We start from the raw sequence: 18971 nt of genomic DNA on the forward strand, positions 1-18971 counted from the left end.
GGGGGGGGGGGATATGAAAGAGAAGCTGATCTTACAGCAATAGTGATATACTAGTAGTAGAGTTCACACAAAAGGGAAAAGTTTGGTACTTTTTTTTGTTTGTTTGTTTGTTTCTTATTGTTTACAAATCGATAAATGCAATTTTTGGTCTGGGTTTGTCGGAATTGTGTTTGAAAGTCGCATATGTTTAGACAAGCAGGTAAACAAAAATAAATAAATAAATATGCTTTTACATTAATCTAAAAAGAAATTTGTGAAAAACGTTTAATCTCCAAAGAGTTTTTTAAGAAGATATAAAACTTATTACAATAATTAGGGATTGGGCCAACATGTGGGCCTCGAGAAAAGTAAAACCCTTATTAAGTGGGGCGGCCATTGAAGGAGCAACTTAAGGAGACGGAACACAAAGGACTAAAATACCCTTAAAACCCCTCCTCAGTAGAAAGAAAGAGAAAGGAGAAAAACAAAATCTTGTTCGTCGCCTTCCCCTTTCTTCTTCTTCTTCTTCTCTCTCTCTACTTGTAAAAGGCCTAAACAGTTAAACCCCCGGCTACACACAGACACTGTCTCGATTCTTACCCGCCAAATTCCTTCTCTCTTTGACTGTATGATTCCGTTTCCATTCTCTATTCTCTTCTTCAACTGAGTGAGTGAGTATCCATGATTTCTGAATCTCCTCTTATTTTCCTACTGTCTGTTTTTTATATTCTGCAATTTGCTTCTGTTCGAAAGCATTGTACTTTGGCCTTGTTTATTTTCTATTCTATGTGCTTGCATGATCAATTTTCTAAATTTTTGGACTTGTGAATAATTGAACTTTAATAAACCCTGTTCACTAAAATTGTTCTCTTTCTTTTTTTTGGGTAGATTGTAGGGTTCTATGTTCCTCAGGCGCTTTAATATTTTCGTTTCTTTTTTATTTCTTAGAATCGTATGACTCACATTTTTATTTTCCTTCAAATGTTTGCCATATGCTTAAAACTATTGTGCACTATACTAGTACTTTAGTGATCTGGGAAATTCTCTACTAATGATGTTGTTGTCCTCTCTGTATTGACAGGTGATTTTATAAAGGGGACTCTGTTAATTGCTTGATATGGAAGACGACAATCTGGTGAAGTCTGAGAAGCGTGATTTCTCATTCAAGCAGGATCATTTTACTGGAATTCGGCACCACTACGAACTCTTCTCTGGTCATGACTACAATTCCGCTTTTGAACAGCTTCTCGATATTAACCTCCAGATTGGTGTTACTTGTGAGGATAATCAGGTCTGGAACCATCTCCAAGAACACAAAGTCATCAGTCTTCAAGACGCTAGGATCCCTAACGACGATGAAGCCAAAGAAGGAGCACGTTTTGATGCAAACCAAAATGATGCCTATCTCTCTTTCCCTGATAATGATGACTCTGCAACTTCCGAGGTTGACAAATCAGTTCTAATTAGAACCAACCATACGGAAGAATCCCAAGATATCCATGATAACTTGGAGTTGGGGATGGAGTCTTCTCGGAAACCAGAAATAAAGGCTTCTCCTGACCCTCAACACTGGTCTATGGTCGGTGCAGGTCGTACTGAGCATGAAATGGTCGTTGGTATGGAATTTTCAGATGCCAATGCTTGTAGGAGAGCTATCAAAAACGCAGCTATTGCTCTACGTTTTGAGATGCAAACGATTAAGTCTGACAAAACCCGCTTCACCGCAAAGTGCATGGGCGAGGGTTGCCCATGGAGAATTCACTGCGCCAAAATTCCTAATGCGCCAACTTTTACAGTAAGGACTATCCATGGGAGTCACACTTGTGGTGGGGTTTCACATCTTGGTCATCAGCAAGCTTCTGTCCAGTGGGTTGCTGACGTTGTGGCGGAAAAGCTTAAACAAAATCCGCATTTCAGACCAAAGGAGATTCTAGAGGAAATTTATCGAGTTCATGGGATTTCACTGTCTTACAAGCAGGCGTGGAGGGGGAAAGAGCGTATAATGGCTACTCTTCGTGGGTCATCTGCTGGGTCATTTGAAGAAGAATATCGCCTTCTTCCCCAATACTGTTATGAAATCAGAAGAACTAATCCTGGCAGTGTCGCTGTGGTTCATGCAAATCCTATCGATGGGACCTTTCAACACTTGTTTATTTCTTTCCGAGCATCAATCACTGGTTTTCTAAATGCTTGCCAGCCTTTTATTGCACTGGACAATACTCTTTTAGAGAGCAAATATCCAGGGACGTTGCTGCTTGCCACTGGATTTGATGGAGATGGAGCTGTATTTCCTTTGGCATTCGCTATTGTTAATGAAGAAAACGACAGCAACTGGCGTCGGTTTCTCTCGGAGCTGCGTAAGATTCTTGAAGTTAACTCTGAGAACATGCCAAAGCTTACCATATTGTCCAGTATGGAGAGATTTACTGCTGATGGGGTGGAGGCTAATTTCCCAACAGCATGTCATGGCATTTGTGTCCATTATCTCGCAGAACAATTCCAAAAGGAATTTCAAAGCTCTATTCTTGTGAACCTTCTTTGGGAGGCTGCACATTCTCTCACTGTCCTTGAGTTCAAATCGAAAATGAACAAGATCGAACAGATATCACCGGAGGCTTCCTTATGGATCCAAAACTTCTCTCCTGCTCTATGGGCATCATCATACTTTGAAGGAACAAGGTTTGGGCATTTAACTGCAAATGTTATTACCGAGTCCCTCAGCAATTGGATTCAAGGTACCTCGGGTCTTCCTATAATACAAATGATGGAGTGTATCCACGGCCATTTGATGAATATGTTCAAAGAACGCCGTGAAACGAGCTCACATTGGTCTGATGTCCTTGTTCCTTCTGCTGAAAATCAAATGGTTGCTGCTGTAGAAAAATCGCGTGTTCAGCGCGTTTACAGAGCAAAAGAAGCAGAATTTGAAGTCATGACTCATGAAGGAAATGCTGTTGTAAATATTAAAAATCGTTCTTGTTTGTGCCGCCGGTGGGAAGTTTACGGTTTTCCGTGTAGCCATGCCGTTGGAGCTCTCTTGTCTTGCAAAGAGAACGTTTACGATTACACAGAGAGTTGGTTCACGGTGGAAAATTACAGAAGAACTTATGCAGAAACTGTAGAGCCAGTTTCAGACGAAGTCCAGTGGAAAAAAAATGATTCAGAGATAGATAGCGAAGGTGTAATAAGAACACCGAAGGTTATGAGAGGTGCTCCGAGGAAGAGGAGAGTTAGAGCAGAGGATCGTGGCCGTGTGAAGCGTGCGGTTCATTGTGGTCGGTGTAATCAGCTGGGCCATTTCAGAACAACTTGCACTGCTCCTATGTAATGTAACAGTAGTACTATTTTAACTGGCTTTAATAGGTTTTAGGAAATTTTTTGGTAGAGGATATGCTCTCGACTATTAGAAATTAGAAGCTATGGCTTTAGGTAAATGTAGCATGCTACTTCCTTTTATATATTTTTAAACAGTGAATTTGATAACCTTCTTCTACTTTGTTCGTTAAGTAAGAGACAGTGAATTTGCCATACAGTTCTGTTGAATAGTTTGAGGGATGACTCTGCCTATAATTAGTTTTCCAAGACCAACTCAGCTATTTTTAGTACCGTACGACTAAATTGGATGGTGTTTAACGAAGTCAGATTCATGAATCTTCGCCACAGAATACGGAAAACGAAAACACAATGAGACTCAAGAAACAGCAATGGCGACGACGAACAGTCTGAGTTTCATCAAAACACACACCAATTGATCCATACGAGTCCCACTAATCCATCCATCGTCATGCAGAGAGGTCCAATATTGCGGTTTTCTATTTGTTTGCAAGTTTCTCATTCCTGATGTTATGAAACTGAATGTGTTGTTGTTTTTGACAGAATATTACGGCAGCAAAACGTCGACTTACTCGCAGATATTGGTGGTGTCATCGATAGGATTGATGATAGCAGCCGCAGTGCATTACCGTCTGCGGTGGCTACGTGATTCCAAAATCATCCCTCGTCTTAAATTATCTCACAAACACAAAGGCCATGAGAAGCTCGAGAGGTTCTCTCATTACGTCGGTAAATACTCAAACATTATCCTCCATGAGCATGGAATGCCTTGGCTCATAAGTTAACGCTTTCTTTTTCTGATTTTGGGACATGAAACGTAGCAAGGCAAATGGGATTCAAGGACAGGAGAGAGTGTCCAAATCTCTGCAAGTTAGCAGCAGAATACATCAGGAAATCTGAATGTTGTGAAGAAGATATTTACAGCTTTTTCTCTGAAGAGCCTGACGCGGACACCCTCTTCATTAAGCTTGTTGAGGAGTTTGAAAGATGCATTCTCAGCTACTTTGCCTATCACTGGAGCCACGCCGATCTCATGATTAGTCAGGTTTGCGTGTGTAAAAGAAATCCTTTCTCCTGTTATAACACACATTTAAAGACCAAAACATTCAATGTCATATAAACATCTCAGATACTGAGCGCGGACGCTGAGCCAAAGAGGAAGCTGAAGCAAATTGTAATGGCAGCTACAAGGTAAGGAACTAGAGAAACAGAAACAGGAGTTGTTTTTTTTTTGTACTGGAAAGCAGTGTCTTCTGTTTTATATTAATAGATGAATGATTGATTTTGTGTGTTATTTGTATCTAGGGAGCAGAGGATTAAGAGGGTGACTAAGAACTTAAAAGTGGCACGGGTGTTCAACACTTTGGTAGAGGAAATGAAAGCAATGGGGATTGCGTCTGTGGATGACTCACAGTGTACAGAAGTTATGGCACCAGTGGCTCACAAAGACCGAAGTCCGGTTCTACTCCTCATGGGTGGTGGGATGGGTGCAGGAAAAAGCACTGTGCTCAAGGAGATACTCAAAGAGTAAAGAAATGTCTCATTATATAGTCATCACTTTCTAGTACACATAGAAAGAACCATAACCTGATGGTTTTTCATTATGGATTCAGAGCCTTCTGGGCAGGAGCAGACTCTGTGGTGATTGAAGCTGATGCTTTCAAAGAATCTGATGTCATTTACAGAGCCTTAAGCTCTCGTGGCCATGTTGATATGATCCAGACAGCTGAATTGGTAAGACATGATGATCAAATTCTGGAAAACACACAGAAGTAACTGTAAAGTAGATCAAAATATTGTGTTGAGCTGTGAAATTTTTGGTGAGAATAGGTTCATCAGTCGTCAACAGATGCAGCTTCATCACTGCTAGTGACGGCCCTGAATGAAGGGAGGGATGTGATCATGGATGGGACACTCTCATGGGTACCTTTTGTGGTACAGACAATAACAATGGCGAGGAATGTGCATCGTCAACATTACAGAATGGGAGCTGGGTACAAAGTTGGTGACGATGGGGTTGTCACAGAGAACTATTGGGAACGGATTGGTGAGAGGCAACAGCTTGAAGAGGATGGGCGTAGGAGAAAACCATATAGGATTGAACTAGTTGGAGTAGTGTGTGATGCATATTTAGCAGTTATAAGAGCCATTAGGTGGGGTACAAGCACCAACTATCTATCTATCTTTCAAGTTTGTCTCTTAACTTACAAGAGTGTTTTTGGATGAGATTGTAGGAGAGCCATCATGTGTAGAAGAGCGGTTAGGGTAAGATCGCAGCTGAGATCTCACAAACGGTTTGCGGATGCATTTCCTACGTATTGCAACCTTGTTGACAATGCTAGGCTCTACTGCACTAATGCGCTTGAAGGATCTCCAAAGGTTAGTACTGAGATTGGAAGCAGTAAACTCATTAAAGAACCTACATTATGGTTTCACCAGAGAAGTCTCTCTCGATTAATGCCTAAGGCAATATCCTAGACCAATTTAGAATTCCCCAACTCATTCACATATCCCTTCAATAACCTGCACCACTCCTAGGCTAGCTAAAAATTCACAATATAGAGTTAGCAACATCTCATCAGTTAGACCATTCTCACCTATACAAACATCCCTATATCATTGGTGCATACATAGTGTCGATAAGAATATGCTAACAGGTGAAGTGTGATTGTGGCAGCTGATAGGTTGGAAAGAAAAGGAAAAGACATTGCTAGTGGATCCAGAGGAGATAGAGTGTTTGAAGCGAGTAGGGGGGTTGAACGAAAACGCAGACTCCATTTACGAGCTCTATAATCAACCAAATCCTGCTTGTGAAGCAGGATCAATCTGGAAAGACATTGTTCTGTCACCTTCAAGGTTTAACATTCAACAAGAACTCAAATACTCCATTCAGAAAGTAGAAAGATCTAAACAACACCTCAACGACACCAACAACGATATCTCATCAACACCAAAAGCTGAAAACTGATCAAGTCAAAATATAGCAAAAGAGAGCAAAGTCTCGGGTTTAGTACTGTCACCAAATCAACAACGTAGAACATAAATTTGTTGAGATTGTTACACACAATACTTAGGAGTAAACATATTGTTGACTGTTGTATAACTTCCACGATTCAACAAGAATCTGACACAAATTGTCTGCAAGAAACCCAGAATATGCTTCTTCCACCATTGATAGAAAACAGATTTATCTTTATATATATATATAGGATTTTTAAAGCATAGTAGTTCAAGAAGCCATTGAATTACAAGAACACTTGAGATATGAAAAGCAAAGAAGTCACACATAAGGATCATTGAATTATACAAGACTAACCACCTATCGTTAACCCTTCTTCTACCTAAAAACCCTAATTTCACTTCCTCGCCCTTGTCGAAGCCCTCTTTGCTGGAGACTTGACCGTCTTTGGCTTCACAACCTTCTTCACCGGAGTCTTCTTCTTCGTCGCCACCGTGGCAACCTTCTTCTTCGCAGCAACGGCTTTCTTCGCCGGGGATGTAACCTTGGCCGTTTTGGCTGCCTTGGCTGGTCTCTCCTTGGAAGCCTTAGGCTTCGCAGCAACAGCTTTCCTCTTAGGTGCAGCAGTGGCACGAGGAACGGCCTTAGCCTTAGCCTTGGCAGTCACTTTCTTCGCAGCAGCTGTCTTGGGTTTAACGGCCGTTGGTTTCTTAGATTTGGAAGCCGCAGCGACCTTTCCCTTGGGCTTGGCAACCGCCGCAGATGCAGCTTTCTTCTTGGCTGGTGCAGAAAGCGCCGCCGCTGGCTTAGGAGGTGATGACTTAGCCGACGCCGACGGAAGTTTAAACGAGGCTTTAACCTTGACAAGCTTCCCAGAAGCAACAAGTCTCTTCAAATTAAGCAGCAACAGCTTTCTGAAAGTTGGAGGAAGCTCCTTACGCTTCTCCTCGATGAACTTCTGAATCGCGTATTGGCTAGATCCGGTTCTCTCCTTCAACGTAACAATCGCATCCTTGATCATCTAAAATCACAGCAACAAAAAAAAACAACCAAAATCAAAATCAATCTCCAAATCTCACGATCTGAAATACGGTTTAAGCAAACACGAAAAAAAGCTAAATCGAATCTCTCATTACCTCTTCGTAGGTAGGATGAGATGAAACAGTTCTCTTCTTGGGAGCAGCGGCGGAAACAGCCTTCTTCTCCTTCACTTCCTTAACTTTCTTCGATTTGCGTGGCTTCGCTGCAGGCTTCTTCTCGACGGCCGCCTCCTTCACCGATGCATCGGCAGCTGTGTTTCCGTCGATCGAAGCAGTATTCTCTAACTCCATCTCAGTAGTCGTCATCGGAATTTAAGATCGGAAAAATATTGATAGCTAGAAACCGTAAATGTAATTTCGAAACTGATTATGAGGATTGTGATGAGACCATCGGGAACGTCCGATTTATATATAGTTAGATGTGTATTAGACGGCAATTCATTTCTGTCCTCTGATTGGTTAAAACAATGAGTACGCGGATCGCTATGCTTTTCCCAAGTTTGAATACCGATCGTTAGATCTAAACTTATCAACGGCTTAGAAAGAAGGAGTGTGGATGGTGGGATGAGTGAGTTAGTGGATGTGGATTAGATGCTTTGTGCATATTTGCTGTGCTTTTAGACTCGATTCATTTGATCATAACTCGTGACGTACTTGACCAAATTCGTTTTTGTTTTTTGCATTGTGTAGATAATTCTCTGAGGTTTCGTTTGATTATCTAACCGTGATAAACAGATTATTGTGCAATGAGAAATACGGGTTTGAAGCAAGATATGTCATAACTAGTGTTTTTCTTGATAGTATTACAGTATATTTGGGTTTTCGAATAATGCAAAAGAGAAGTTCGATGAAAAATTATGATGATACGAAACTAGACAAACTAAGGAGTGAACCGAACCATTAAACATGTAATTTCGATTGATTTTTTAATCTAATCCAGTTGATTGAATACCAACCTAGATGACCACCTTCTATAATATGTTTCTCACATCTTTACTATATTGTGTGCTGTGTTTATGTTAAATAAGAGTCCGGATTTTTAAAAGAAATATTTCATACTGTATATTGTGATCTACTATTTTAAGTATGTGATCAATTAATTGGTGAAACATTGTGTATAATAATTTCAATAAAGTTAATTAGTTATAAATCATGATGCATAGAGGTTAGTCAGGTTACATTTCGTAAAAGCAACCTATGTATGTACATGAGCGTCTATGCACTTTACTGTAAATGGACTAATTCACTCATCATTAATCTTTCTCTTCTTACGAATATCTTTAAGCATCTGGCTAGATGTGGTGAAACATGAATTGAAATAAAACACGATATGTGAGATAAAACACACACGTATAACCTTTGTTGAACATCTTTAACAATATGTGATATGGATATGCATGCTACTCATAATATGTTTGGAATAAAACACGATGATCATCATGTCACAACATAATGGATCTCACGATAATACGAAAATAGTGATATTGAATTCCATTTGGCTTCGTTAGATAATATGTTGTTAATTCGGCACGTAGTTTCCTGCTTGACCGCTTCCATATAAGTTCATCGCCCTTCAACATTCGTCATACACAGTCAACACTTGAACAGTAAATTTTGGAAACAATAGCTTCCATAAAATTGATGTAGCGCAGAGATAAATGCATAGAATCAACATATAGAACATCTAAACTACAACACTTGATTAGAGAGTGACAACAACATTACATGCAAGTCTGAAGAGGACACATAGAGATAAGAGAAGAAGAAGAGAGAAGGAAAAGACAAATTTTGTATTTTGCTACGATAGAAAAGCGTCTAAGGAGTGCATATGTTGTTTATAAAAGAACAGTTACAACTAATTCGACCGCTCCTGCAGGTCTAGTAATGTTCTCTCTTGCAACGCTTTTTGAGAATCCATAAAGTAAAAAAAGATTTCTCTGTCTCCACAGAATAGGCAACAACAGGATTCTTTATAGTCTCTTTACTTGTTGCACTTTGGTGGCTTCCGAGCATAGGCAAGCACCATCATAAAATCCTTTCCAGAGGAACCTATCGATGCAGCAAACCGTTGGTGCTTTGAACTCTTCTGCAGCCATAGATCCACTACATCGTGAAGCTTCAGTGTCGGGATCATCACCTCTCCCATACAAGTTATCTCTATCTGTACAAAAAGCCATTAAATGTCTATCTATTATCAACAAAAATACAGGCCGTACTTAGTTGTTCGCATTAAAGAACCGATAAGATCCATTACTCAGCTTCCATTACATTCAAACGTTCTATCCTCTACCGTACCATAGTACATTTAGAGATGCTTACCTCAGTTTCACTCTCGATATCTAGCTTCCCCATGAGGTACTTTTGAATGAAAGAAACTGGAATGTTTCCATCCCTGTCAAAGAATGAGACATCGGATTATCGTCCTCAACAAAAGAATTCTTCACAACAGAAAAAACTATGAATTTCAAAAGTACGAGTTGCTATGTAAGATGCAGCGACACAGGATATATAAAACAAAGAATACTTAAAATGACATGAAACCTACTTTATTCTCAAAAAACTTGATGGAATTTGAGGCAAAGAAGTTTCTCCTTCCCTGAAACCACCAAGCCCATTGTCAACATACAAAGGAAACTGAAATAATCTCACTTATGAAAGGGGAAAAAAGTTTCAGATATGAGAGCAAGAATCTCACTTATCATTGGAGGTCACAAGTGAGAACCACACAGGACCATTTCTCCTCTCCTGCTGTGCACTTGCCTCATCTGGTTGGGCCAAATTTCTTGAATCACCAAAAGTGGTTGCAGACCTTTTGCGTCTAGTCCTACGCAGTCTTTTAGGAGTAGCTGTTTCTGATGTCATAGGATCACCATTGTTAGACTTTTCATCCTCAAGTTTACATTTGCTTTTTGGATCCTTAGTTTTGGTTTTAAACCCTTGAAATTGATTGCGAGATGCAAGCTCAGATTTTGAGCCCGACCCTTGAGAAGCAGAAGACTTCGGGGGCTTTGTCCTATTTGCCACTTCAACCAGAAAGTTTAAAGGTTTCCAATCCAGTTTGGAATCCCAGGGTTCATCCCCATCCTTGTTTTCTTTATTGGAGAAGGACACTTTACATGACTGCAAAACAAGAAGAAAACTTAAAATGACTTTCTAGTGTACCAAAAATGTGTCATCAAAATTGTCAGATATGAAGCCTTTCGAGCAAATAGAGCATTGCAGTGATCACCTTCTTCAACTGCCTTTTCTTCTGAGTGAATTTGATAAGAGTGTCGGGTGAGTTTGTGAGCTCATCCCCAGAAGATTCTTCTTTCTTCACACTTCTCTCAGCCAAAGAACCATTACGTAATTCTTTTCTTGTAGACGCTTTAGATCTTCTTCCCGTTGTTCCAGTTTGTGCTGACACCCTAGGTGTGGTCACAACCAAAGACGATATAGATCTCTCCTTCCTCTTTGCCGGTAAGGACACAATTTCAGGAGCTTTCACTTTTTTTCGTTTAAGAGGAAAGATTTTGGCTCTCAAGTCTTGCAAATTGTGGTCAGGCCTAAAACAATGCATACAAGTGACTCCTTAACATACATTTAAATCAGCTAAAAACCTTCCAGATGTACATAACGAGACAGGTAAAGGAAAGTACTGTAAAAAACAAAAAAAGAGATTCCATACTTATCCTATTTTACATTCTCCTACAACATGCTATAAATGACATTTACACACAAAAAATAGTGGAAGTGCTACCAAATGTGGTACATTACCAGACTAAGAGAACAAGATTCCAGAAATTGTGTTACAGAAGTTCATCTTACCAACAAGTCTATGGACAGGAGGAATAAGGAGATGACTGCTAAACCAAACTAAGCAGAACTTTGATGAGATGGTGTATAATTAACTAACCTCAGCTTCTCAAGTGGGGTGCCACCGAGGTCGATATTGCATACTGGACAGCTCTCTATCTCATCCTCTGTGATTTTCTCATAGATGCATTTCCTGCAAACTGAAATATGAAAGTAATCATAAGTTGTTTCATTCCAGTAGATATCAACTAACAACATGATTTGTATCAAAAGTGACCAAAATCTCATATTCTTAAAGAAACTAAAATTGAGTCTATGGACTTCCTCCACTACATCCATTTAAGCTAGATTAATAAATATGCCTCCTAGAGCATCATTTAAATTCTCAGATTACACAGTACTCGTAGACCAGAGGATCTGTATCTTCCGGTTTGGTTTAACATAATAATCACGTTCATAGATAATTTCAACAGCCTGAATAAAACGAGATAAGCTTCCTACCAAGACTCAGACACAAGCATCCTAAGTAATCAAGCCTCAGATCCACTTAATACACCAAATTATGAAGCTCATGTAGATAATTAAATAAAAAACAGCTTCTGTGTGTCGTTCTATTGTTCCAAACATGTCTCACGAGTATCACAACACTGAGCTCATGTATGACATCTAACATATGTATTCACAGAGACCAAATGCTGAATCCAAATAACATCAAATTGACTTAGAAGAAGGAGAAACTGAAGCAGTTCAAATTGCATATATTTTTGGTCAACAAAAAACTATCCTTTGACACAATAGGACGAGACGAAGATGAAGAAGAAGAAAGAGAGAGAGATATATATATTAATTGAGAGCTGCAAACAATCAAATTGAGAAGAAATTAAAGCAAAATGGGAGCGAAATTCGAAACATTGTGGTGGTGGGTGGGTGAAAAGAGGAACTGACATGTGTGAAGGCACTCGGAAATAGTGGTGGCGTCACGGAGGATATTGTCGCAGAGAGGGCAGCTCAGGCATGCCCTCATCGTCTCTGTCTTCACCTTACTCACCATCCTCTTCTACCTCACTCAATCACTCGCACGTTGCTGCTATCCCCAAGGCTGCATGTTGACGAAAACGGAAGAAGATGAGTCGTCTCTATCTCTCTCGTTCGGTCGCTGGTGATGGTGATCTGAGGATTAAATGATACGGTCTGGGGGGAGAGAGATATCGAAGAGTTTGACGTACGATTCGGACAAGAAGAGAAGAAGCCGTCGTCGTCTATTAACTTTTAAGAGACGGGCTGTCACACTTTTTTTTTTTAATTGGAGGAGGAACAAGGGTTTTGTGTTCTGTCTATTGCTCAGCACAGCAGCTCTCTCGTCGAGTGCTCAAATACGTTCTTTTTCTTTGTGTATTATTTATATTGTGGTCAACATATTATTTTGTTTTCGTTAATCTAATTAGGCAAAATATATTTTTTGTAAACAAAGTAAATGGACATAAGTAGATATATCTTGACCTTTTTTTGGGTGAGAAATTGTTATTTACTACTACTAAGTAGTATGCTACTATACTATCCCCATGTTTTAAATGGTGGTAACATTTTGGATATTCCAGCTATATATGAGGTGTCCCATGATAGATTCAACAGATGAACAACAATAATGTAGCGTGGAGATGAATCTGGCATACATCTAAAATGAGTATGTAATGTTGTAACATACATGCGACTCAACAACGGCCAAAAAATAAAGATACTTGTTGTATCGGGGACAAGACAAGATATATCTCTTGGTACTCTTGGTAACGTCGCGCCGATAAGGGCTTTTTCTATTCAGTATCTTGCATACTTTGTATACCCCCGCGTTCGTCAATTGATTGACGCAAAAAAGTAAGGGTTTCAATACTCCCACCAAGGTTTCTAGTAGTATAGGAATGAAAGAAGAAGAAAACAAAAATCCAAGAAACATAGGTCATTCATTCCATGTGTTTGCATCAAAAAGAAAAATCAATCTAGCATCCTCATGTAAACATATGTTCTTCATATACAAAGCTAGTTATTTATTCCCGGCAACAATTTGATGTTAGGATGAAAAAATACATCAACTAGGCATTTTTGATAACTTAAGCATTGCGCATATTTAGGTATATATCCTTTTATGATATGGTTTGTGGTAACTTTATTTACTGTCACGATTGCATTTAACCAATTGTGATGTACACCTTACTCTACCATTTTACACAAAGTTTTTCTTTTTTTCTTTAAGCTATTATATATATTAAAAAAGACCCGTCAGTTTTTGATATCGAATTAAGCAGATTGCCAACTTATTCACTAAACAAACAATCAACCCCCCCCCCCCCCCCAAACCAACTTAATCTGACTTAGCAAAAAATAAAAGTAAAAGAACAAAACATCCATTAGTCAACGGTTAACACCTGTTTGACCTAGTTAAACACAACTTTTTAAGAAGCACCTTAACATTTTTTTTGTATATAAAATAATTTTGCTCATAATAATTTAAAACTATTTATGCTATTTCTTTCTGGCCGGCATGCTAATATCTTTTTTTTTTCTTCAAATAGGCCCAATTGAAAATTCCTTTCTTGTCTTGTAGGACTGGGAGAAAACTCTATTGACGTGTCTTTTTCTAATTGGTGAGAATTTAATTAAAAAAGTGCAAAGAAGACCATTAATTACGTACAGCTTCATCAACGGCATAATCACATGCCTTCACATGTACACCTGCCCGCACCTGATCCGCAACACTGCATTCTTTGCCTTGGTTTTGCTCCTTCCTCACTACATAACATTTGACACATCTCAACATAAACCTAATACTACGAATTAAATAAAATAAAAATGATTAAATTACACAAGAGCAAAATCCCCGAATGGTGCATGAGGAAGCTCTGAATCTAAACTCCCCTCCAAACCCAGAAATTAAAGCGAAGAATATATAATCGTCTAAAGCAACCAATCCCAGAAGGAACCCTAAGTTGTTCATCGTTTTGTCTTTTGCTTGTTGATCAAGCCGGAAATCTCCGACCCTCTGTGTACTGCGGACGGTTGCGGCTTCTTCCCGGAGAACTAGCGATCCAAGGTTTGATGAGATAAGATTAGTTCTCGAAGAAGCGAGATTTGTGGGGGAAAAGTTTTTGATTGCTGTGTCGCTTATTCATGAAGCAAATTCGTCGATGGCAGAGGATTATGTTCCTCTCCTTGCTATCGATATCTGTCTTCGCTCCGCTTGTGTTCGTCTCGAATCGTCTTAAGAGCATCACTCCCGTTGGTTAGCTTCGTCTCCGATCCTTCTTATTTTTTGTGTCATTGATATTGTCCTGGACGATCGTGTGGAAATGCTTTTGATGGATTTTGATCTTTGATTGAATTGAATCTCATGATTAAACACCATCGCCTTTGCTTTTTGTTTGATGTTGCATCTGAGTTTTGTTTTGATTTGGATTGCGGATTGTTTTCTGGCAGGTCGTGGAGAATTTATTGAAGAGTTATCCAGAATTGTAAGTGTTCCTGGTCCTAGATTTCTCTGTTTTGATATCAGATAGTATCGTTCTAGATGTTTAGATTGAAAAAATCCTTAATCCGATTAGAAAACCTTCAGCATGCTATTTAGTTGTGCCAAGTTTTCAGATCTTATTCTTGTTTTGCTTGATGCTTTATATTTCTCGATCAATACACTATATTGCTTAAATGTCTACCATTATTCTGCAGAGATTCAGGACAAATGACCTTAGACTTAGCGCTATTGAACATGTAAGTTACAAGTTGTCGGAGTCATCTCCTTAATACATTTTGACCATTCAGTTAGTTGACATTGTTTTCCTCTGTGATTTAGGAGGATGGACAAGGCTTGAAGGGGCCAAGACTCATTCTCTTCAAGGATGGCGAACTTAATTCTGTAGTTCGGGATAATTGGTCTGTTGAAACTGATGGTGGTGGGATCATATTTTCAACCTTGCTTTGTTATGCTCTGATGTCATTAACTCCTCAGATTTCTAATCTGTAGTGATCATGGTTTGTAGGTAATAATCACAAAAACAGGGATGAACAAGTTATAGTTTCACAGAAGGTGACAGTTAGCTCTGATGAAAAGGTGTGTATATATAAATTCTACCGATTTGAAGATAACATGTACCTTGATTAGTTCAGCTGATATAAAGTATTGTGAACTTGACGATTGCTCAGGGTATGAAATAACTCCTTTATGGAATCATAGAATCAGATTCCAAGGCATTGCAGTCTATGTTGATAAGTTGATCTAAGGAATACAAGCAAAGTTTTGCTTTCTATCAAAAATTTTAGATCAGATGTTTCAAGATTACAATGTTTTGGTTTGTTTTGTGTCAGGATCAATTTCTACCAACAGTCAACCAACTTTCTGATAAAACGGATTTCAAGCCCCCTTTATCTAAGAGCGAGAAAAACACAAGGGTTCAGCCCGATAGAGCAACAGATGTGAAGATAAAGGAGATCAGAGACAAAATTATACAAGCTAAAGCCTACCTTAATTTCGCTCCACCTGGAAGTAACTCTCAAATAGTGAAGGAGTTGAGATCTCGGATGAAAGAGCTGGATCGGTCTGTTGGTGATGCGACAAAGGATAAAGACTTATCAAAGGGGTAAGAACGACTGCTTGGTTCTAAAGGAGTGGATACCATGATTGCATTCAGAAACTTGTTGCTACAACTACAACCTTTCAGTGAAAAAAGGGTATTGTTTAGAAGATTGTTATAGTAACCTCTGGCATGATTGTTTCTTTCAGCGCTCTTCGCAGGGTGAAGCCCATGGAAACCGTGTTATACAAGGCTAGTCGTGTCTTTAACAATTGTCCTGCCATTGCTACCAAACTCCGTGCCATGAATTATAACTCAGAAGAACAAGTTCAGGCGCAGAAAAACCAAGCAGCATATCTAATGCAGCTTGCTGCAAGGACCACCCCAAAAGGGCTTCACTGTCTCTCAATGCGACTGACATCAGAATACTTTTCACTGGATCCTGATAAAAGGCAGATGCCTAACCAGCAAAATTATTATGACCCTACTTTTAGTCATTATGTTGTCTTCTCTGACAATGTTTTGGCCTCTTCAGTCGTCGTTAACTCTACTATATCTTCTTCAAAGGTATCATGCATTTCTTTTATACATTTCTACTTGGTATGTATTATATATTATGTTTCAAGTGTCTTCACTATATCGTCTCATTTATTTCAGCTTTAGCATTTTTTAATCTGGCTTCTGATTGCTGTTTGCAGGAACCGGAAAGAATAGTCTTCCATGTTGTGACAGATTCACTTAATTACCCAGCAATCTCAATGTGGTTTCTGCTAAACATCCAAAGCAGAGCTACTATCCAAATCCTAAACATTGATGATATGGATGTCCTGCCTTCGGATTATGATCAATTGCTGATGAAGCAAAACTCTAATGATCCAAGATTCATTTCTACCCTCAATCACGCACGATTTTTTCTCCCGGAAATATTCCCGGGTTTAAACAAGATGGTACTCTTTGACCATGATGTAGTGGTTCAAAGAGATTTAAGTAGACTGTGGAGCATTGATATGAAAGGAAAGGTGGTTGGAGCAGTAGAGACTTGTCTTGAAGGTGCATCTTCATTTCGCTCAATGAGCACATTTATTAATTTCTCGGATACATGGATTTCTGGGAAATTTAGTGCTAGAGCTTGCACTTGGGCATTCGGGATGAATCTAGTTGATCTTGAAGAATGGAGAAGACGGAAGTTGACTTCTACATACATAAAATACTTCAACCTGGTACGCCATACGCACACTCTACTGCACTTGCTCTCCTTATGTAACTAAGACTAGCCATATTCAAAGTTTTCAAATGGATTATTAGATTTGTTTATACGCCATTACATATGGAAAAAGGTTGAAATAATTATTGGGTTTCAGATAGGTTATATCGGGGATGAACTGTTTTGAATTTAGAACTCAGATACATTGCTATAACTAGCTAATGAACATAAGGAAAACTAGTTCATCTCCTAGAAGAAGAGTGGTTAAGCACAACATATCTTCTTCATGTACATGCACACGTCGTTTATGTGTAAAGGACGTAAACCTAACAACGGTTTTGGGGATATATTTATTTTGGCAGGGAACAAAGAGGCCATTGTGGAAAGCTGGGAGCTTACCAATAGGTTGGTTAACTTTTTATAGGCAAACATTAGCGTTGGACAAGAGATGGCATGTGATGGGGTTAGGTCGTGAATCAGGAGTAAGAGCGATTGACATTGAACAAGCTGCAGTTATACACTATGATGGGATAATGAAGCCATGGTTGGACATTGGAAAAGAGAAATACAAACGTTACTGGAACATACACGTTCCTTACCATCACACCTACTTGCAACAGTGCAACCTTCACGCTTGATACGAAAGAGAAAAAAAATAAACAAATTTAGACAACTTAGGTTCAATTTTCAGATTCTTTTTGTTAAACAAGCTACTCAAGCATGTTATCAATGTGTTATGATTAGCTTCATTCTTTAACTCACGTCAGTGTAAATCTTGGTTCTGCCTTTTCCATACTTGTCATCAGAGCTTAATCTTAGACTTTAGTAACAGCATAACAGTGTTGTCTTTCTATGGAGAGAGAGCTATGTAGAATAATCCACACGTTATTTCTCAAAAGAGTACCGATTCGGTTTATAAGCGTAACTGATTGATTACACGTTATTTTTCTTTGGAATATATGAAACCAATTCCTAAGCTTAAGATATGTGTTACACGTTACTTTAATACAAATCGATTATGGGTAGATGATCAATTTGGATACGTCAGATGTATATTGTTTCACCGATTATGAATATATGTTATTTTTGAATGATTGATGGTCCGATTATACAAACCTCAAGAGTCAGATATATTGTTTCACAGACAGCTACAATATCCACATTTGTGATGATGATATTGTTAAAGGGGCAGAGAAGAGAGATAAAAATCAAGAGCTTGAGGAGAGTGGAGCCGAGAATCAAGGTCTCACTCCGAACATGTTTAATTTATTAAATACTAGCAGTTGACCCGCGCTCCGCGCGAGGTTTATAATTTTGTTTCGTTGATTTTTTATTCATATTGTGATATTTAATTATTTTTTAATTGATTTTCAAAAAATATTATAATTATTTTCTTTTTTAATTATTATCTTTCAATACTCAAATTTGGATTAAAAGCATTTGATTCAATTTATGAAATATCATTTTTTTCTTTTTGATCATGTTATAAACTAATATTTCACTTTCATTTTATTTTTTCTCTTTATAATTTTATATATACAATTACATAAATGTTGTTTTAGTCTACCATAAATTTAAATTTTACTTTTATTCTAAAACTCAGTAACATATTTAAAATATTCAATTATGATCAATTTAAAATGAAAGTTGAATTATATTATTACCACTAATAAAAAAAATTAAAGTATTGTTTTATTATTTTAACATTTCATTTTTTACATAATTTATTTTTATTTATATAAACTTTTTGTTAATTAAATAAGTAACATAAATATGCACTAAATGAATGTTTTAAATTTATTTTAATGTTTAAACAAAAATGTGGCTTAGGTGGATGTTTAGGTGGCATAATGAGAAGAGAGAAAAAGCTAACTTTATATATATAGATTGCTATTTGTAGCTGTCTATAATAAATCCCGTTGTAATAGCCCCACTATTCTTTTTCGGCGTCAGTTGATGGTTCACCTGTCTCATATTTCTCTCACACCTCTTTGATATAATCGTAAGCCAGTAAATATGACCGTTGCAACTTGTGAGCAGTAAAAAGCAAAAGTAACAGCTGAGATAGCCCAAATCATATATACACTGTCACTATGTAGTATAAA

At 38.3% G+C, this 18971-nt stretch overlaps 5 protein-coding genes across 8 annotated transcripts; 3 read left to right on the forward strand and 2 right to left on the reverse strand.

Annotated features, from left to right (window-relative positions):
* Positions 1 to 488: 488 nt before the first annotated feature.
* LOC17899636 lies at positions 489 to 3767 on the forward strand. 3 transcript variants are annotated; one of them, XM_023788917.1, is made up of 3 exons: positions 489 to 650; positions 1061 to 3303; positions 3622 to 3767. In XM_023788917.1, exons 2-3 carry the CDS (start codon positions 1097 to 1099, stop codon positions 3665 to 3667), a joined length of 2253 nt encoding a protein of 750 aa, XP_023644685.1. In that variant the 5' UTR covers positions 489 to 650; positions 1061 to 1096; the 3' UTR covers positions 3668 to 3767. The 3 variants fall into 3 exon arrangements, with proteins under 3 accessions (XP_023644685.1, XP_023644686.1, XP_006306872.1); XM_023788918.1 differs by having other exon boundaries at positions 3643 to 3767; XM_006306810.2 differs by lacking the exon at positions 3622 to 3767 and having other exon boundaries at positions 1061 to 3567.
* Positions 3688 to 6578, forward strand: LOC17897136. Of its 2 annotated transcripts, XM_006306042.2 has the most exons (9): positions 3688 to 3773; positions 3856 to 4041; positions 4134 to 4357; positions 4442 to 4503; positions 4618 to 4839; positions 4926 to 5046; positions 5143 to 5465; positions 5547 to 5691; positions 5990 to 6578. In XM_006306042.2, exons 1-9 carry the CDS (start codon positions 3764 to 3766, stop codon positions 6278 to 6280), a joined length of 1584 nt encoding a protein of 527 aa, XP_006306104.1. In that variant the 5' UTR covers positions 3688 to 3763; the 3' UTR covers positions 6281 to 6578. The 2 variants fall into 2 exon arrangements, with proteins under 2 accessions (XP_006306104.1, XP_023644687.1); XM_023788919.1 differs by lacking the exon at positions 3688 to 3773 and having other exon boundaries at positions 4007 to 4041; positions 4138 to 4357.
* On the reverse strand, positions 6538 to 7688 carry LOC17900591 (histone H1.1). The gene is made up of 2 exons (XM_006305446.2): positions 7408 to 7688; positions 6538 to 7292 (listed from the first exon to the last, which is right to left on the reverse strand). Exons 1-2 carry the CDS (start codon positions 7615 to 7617, stop codon positions 6669 to 6671), a joined length of 834 nt encoding a protein of 277 aa, XP_006305508.1. The 5' UTR covers positions 7618 to 7688; the 3' UTR covers positions 6538 to 6668.
* A 1299-nt stretch (positions 7689 to 8987) lies between these two features.
* On the reverse strand, positions 8988 to 12401 carry LOC17897745 (E3 ubiquitin protein ligase DRIP1). The gene is made up of 7 exons (XM_006307587.2): positions 12052 to 12401; positions 11207 to 11306; positions 10541 to 10856; positions 10007 to 10431; positions 9857 to 9907; positions 9631 to 9703; positions 8988 to 9472 (listed from the first exon to the last, which is right to left on the reverse strand). Exons 1-7 carry the CDS (start codon positions 12155 to 12157, stop codon positions 9293 to 9295), a joined length of 1251 nt encoding a protein of 416 aa, XP_006307649.1. The 5' UTR covers positions 12158 to 12401; the 3' UTR covers positions 8988 to 9292.
* Positions 12402 to 13958: 1557 nt separating this feature from the next.
* LOC17900824 (probable galacturonosyltransferase 6) lies at positions 13959 to 17785 on the forward strand. Its single transcript, XM_006307001.2, has 9 exons — positions 13959 to 14380; positions 14575 to 14609; positions 14821 to 14862; positions 14945 to 15044; positions 15132 to 15202; positions 15457 to 15728; positions 15872 to 16229; positions 16361 to 16882; positions 17229 to 17785. Exons 1-9 carry the CDS (start codon positions 14269 to 14271, stop codon positions 17502 to 17504), a joined length of 1788 nt encoding a protein of 595 aa, XP_006307063.1. The 5' UTR covers positions 13959 to 14268; the 3' UTR covers positions 17505 to 17785.
* Positions 17786 to 18971: the final 1186 nt, after the last annotated feature.

The sequence above is a fragment of the Capsella rubella genome, unplaced genomic scaffold (genome assembly GCF_000375325.1).
Source record: "Capsella rubella cultivar Monte Gargano unplaced genomic scaffold, Caprub1_0 scaffold_1, whole genome shotgun sequence".
Lineage (NCBI taxonomy): Eukaryota > Viridiplantae > Streptophyta > Magnoliopsida > Brassicales > Brassicaceae > Capsella > Capsella rubella.

Excerpts from the sequence above, each read along its gene's own strand:
- LOC17899636 (XM_023788917.1), top strand. The coding sequence starts at position 1,097 with ATGGAAGACGACAATCTGGTGAAGTCTGAGAAGCGTGATTTCTCATTC. Across the intron at positions 3,304-3,621 it reads ACAACTTGCACTGCTCCTAT|ATTCATGAATCTTCGCCACA; the intron begins GTAATGTAACAG and ends TAACGAAGTCAG.
- LOC17897136 (XM_006306042.2), top strand. Across the intron at positions 4,358-4,441 it reads CCGATCTCATGATTAGTCAG|ATACTGAGCGCGGACGCTGA; the intron begins GTTTGCGTGTGT and ends TAAACATCTCAG. Across the intron at positions 5,047-5,142 it reads TGATCCAGACAGCTGAATTG|GTTCATCAGTCGTCAACAGA; the intron begins GTAAGACATGAT and ends TGGTGAGAATAG.
- LOC17900591 (XM_006305446.2), bottom strand. The coding sequence starts at position 7,617 with ATGACGACTACTGAGATGGAGTTAGAGAATACTGCTTCGATCGACGGA. Across the intron at positions 7,293-7,407 it reads CTCATCCTACCTACGAAGAG|ATGATCAAGGATGCGATTGT; the intron begins GTAATGAGAGAT and ends CTGTGATTTTAG.
- LOC17897745 (XM_006307587.2), bottom strand. The coding sequence starts at position 12,157 with ATGGTGAGTAAGGTGAAGACAGAGACGATGAGGGCATGCCTGAGCTGC. Across the intron at positions 11,307-12,051 it reads TTCCGAGTGCCTTCACACAT|TTTGCAGGAAATGCATCTAT; the intron begins GTCAGTTCCTCT and ends TTCATATTTCAG. Across the intron at positions 9,908-10,006 it reads CTTGTGACCTCCAATGATAA|GGAAGGAGAAACTTCTTTGC; the intron begins GTGAGATTCTTG and ends TGGTGGTTTCAG.
- LOC17900824 (XM_006307001.2), top strand. The coding sequence starts at position 14,269 with ATGAAGCAAATTCGTCGATGGCAGAGGATTATGTTCCTCTCCTTGCTA. Across the intron at positions 14,610-14,820 it reads TTGAAGAGTTATCCAGAATT|AGATTCAGGACAAATGACCT; the intron begins GTAAGTGTTCCT and ends ATTATTCTGCAG. Across the intron at positions 16,883-17,228 it reads ACATAAAATACTTCAACCTG|GGAACAAAGAGGCCATTGTG; the intron begins GTACGCCATACG and ends TTATTTTGGCAG.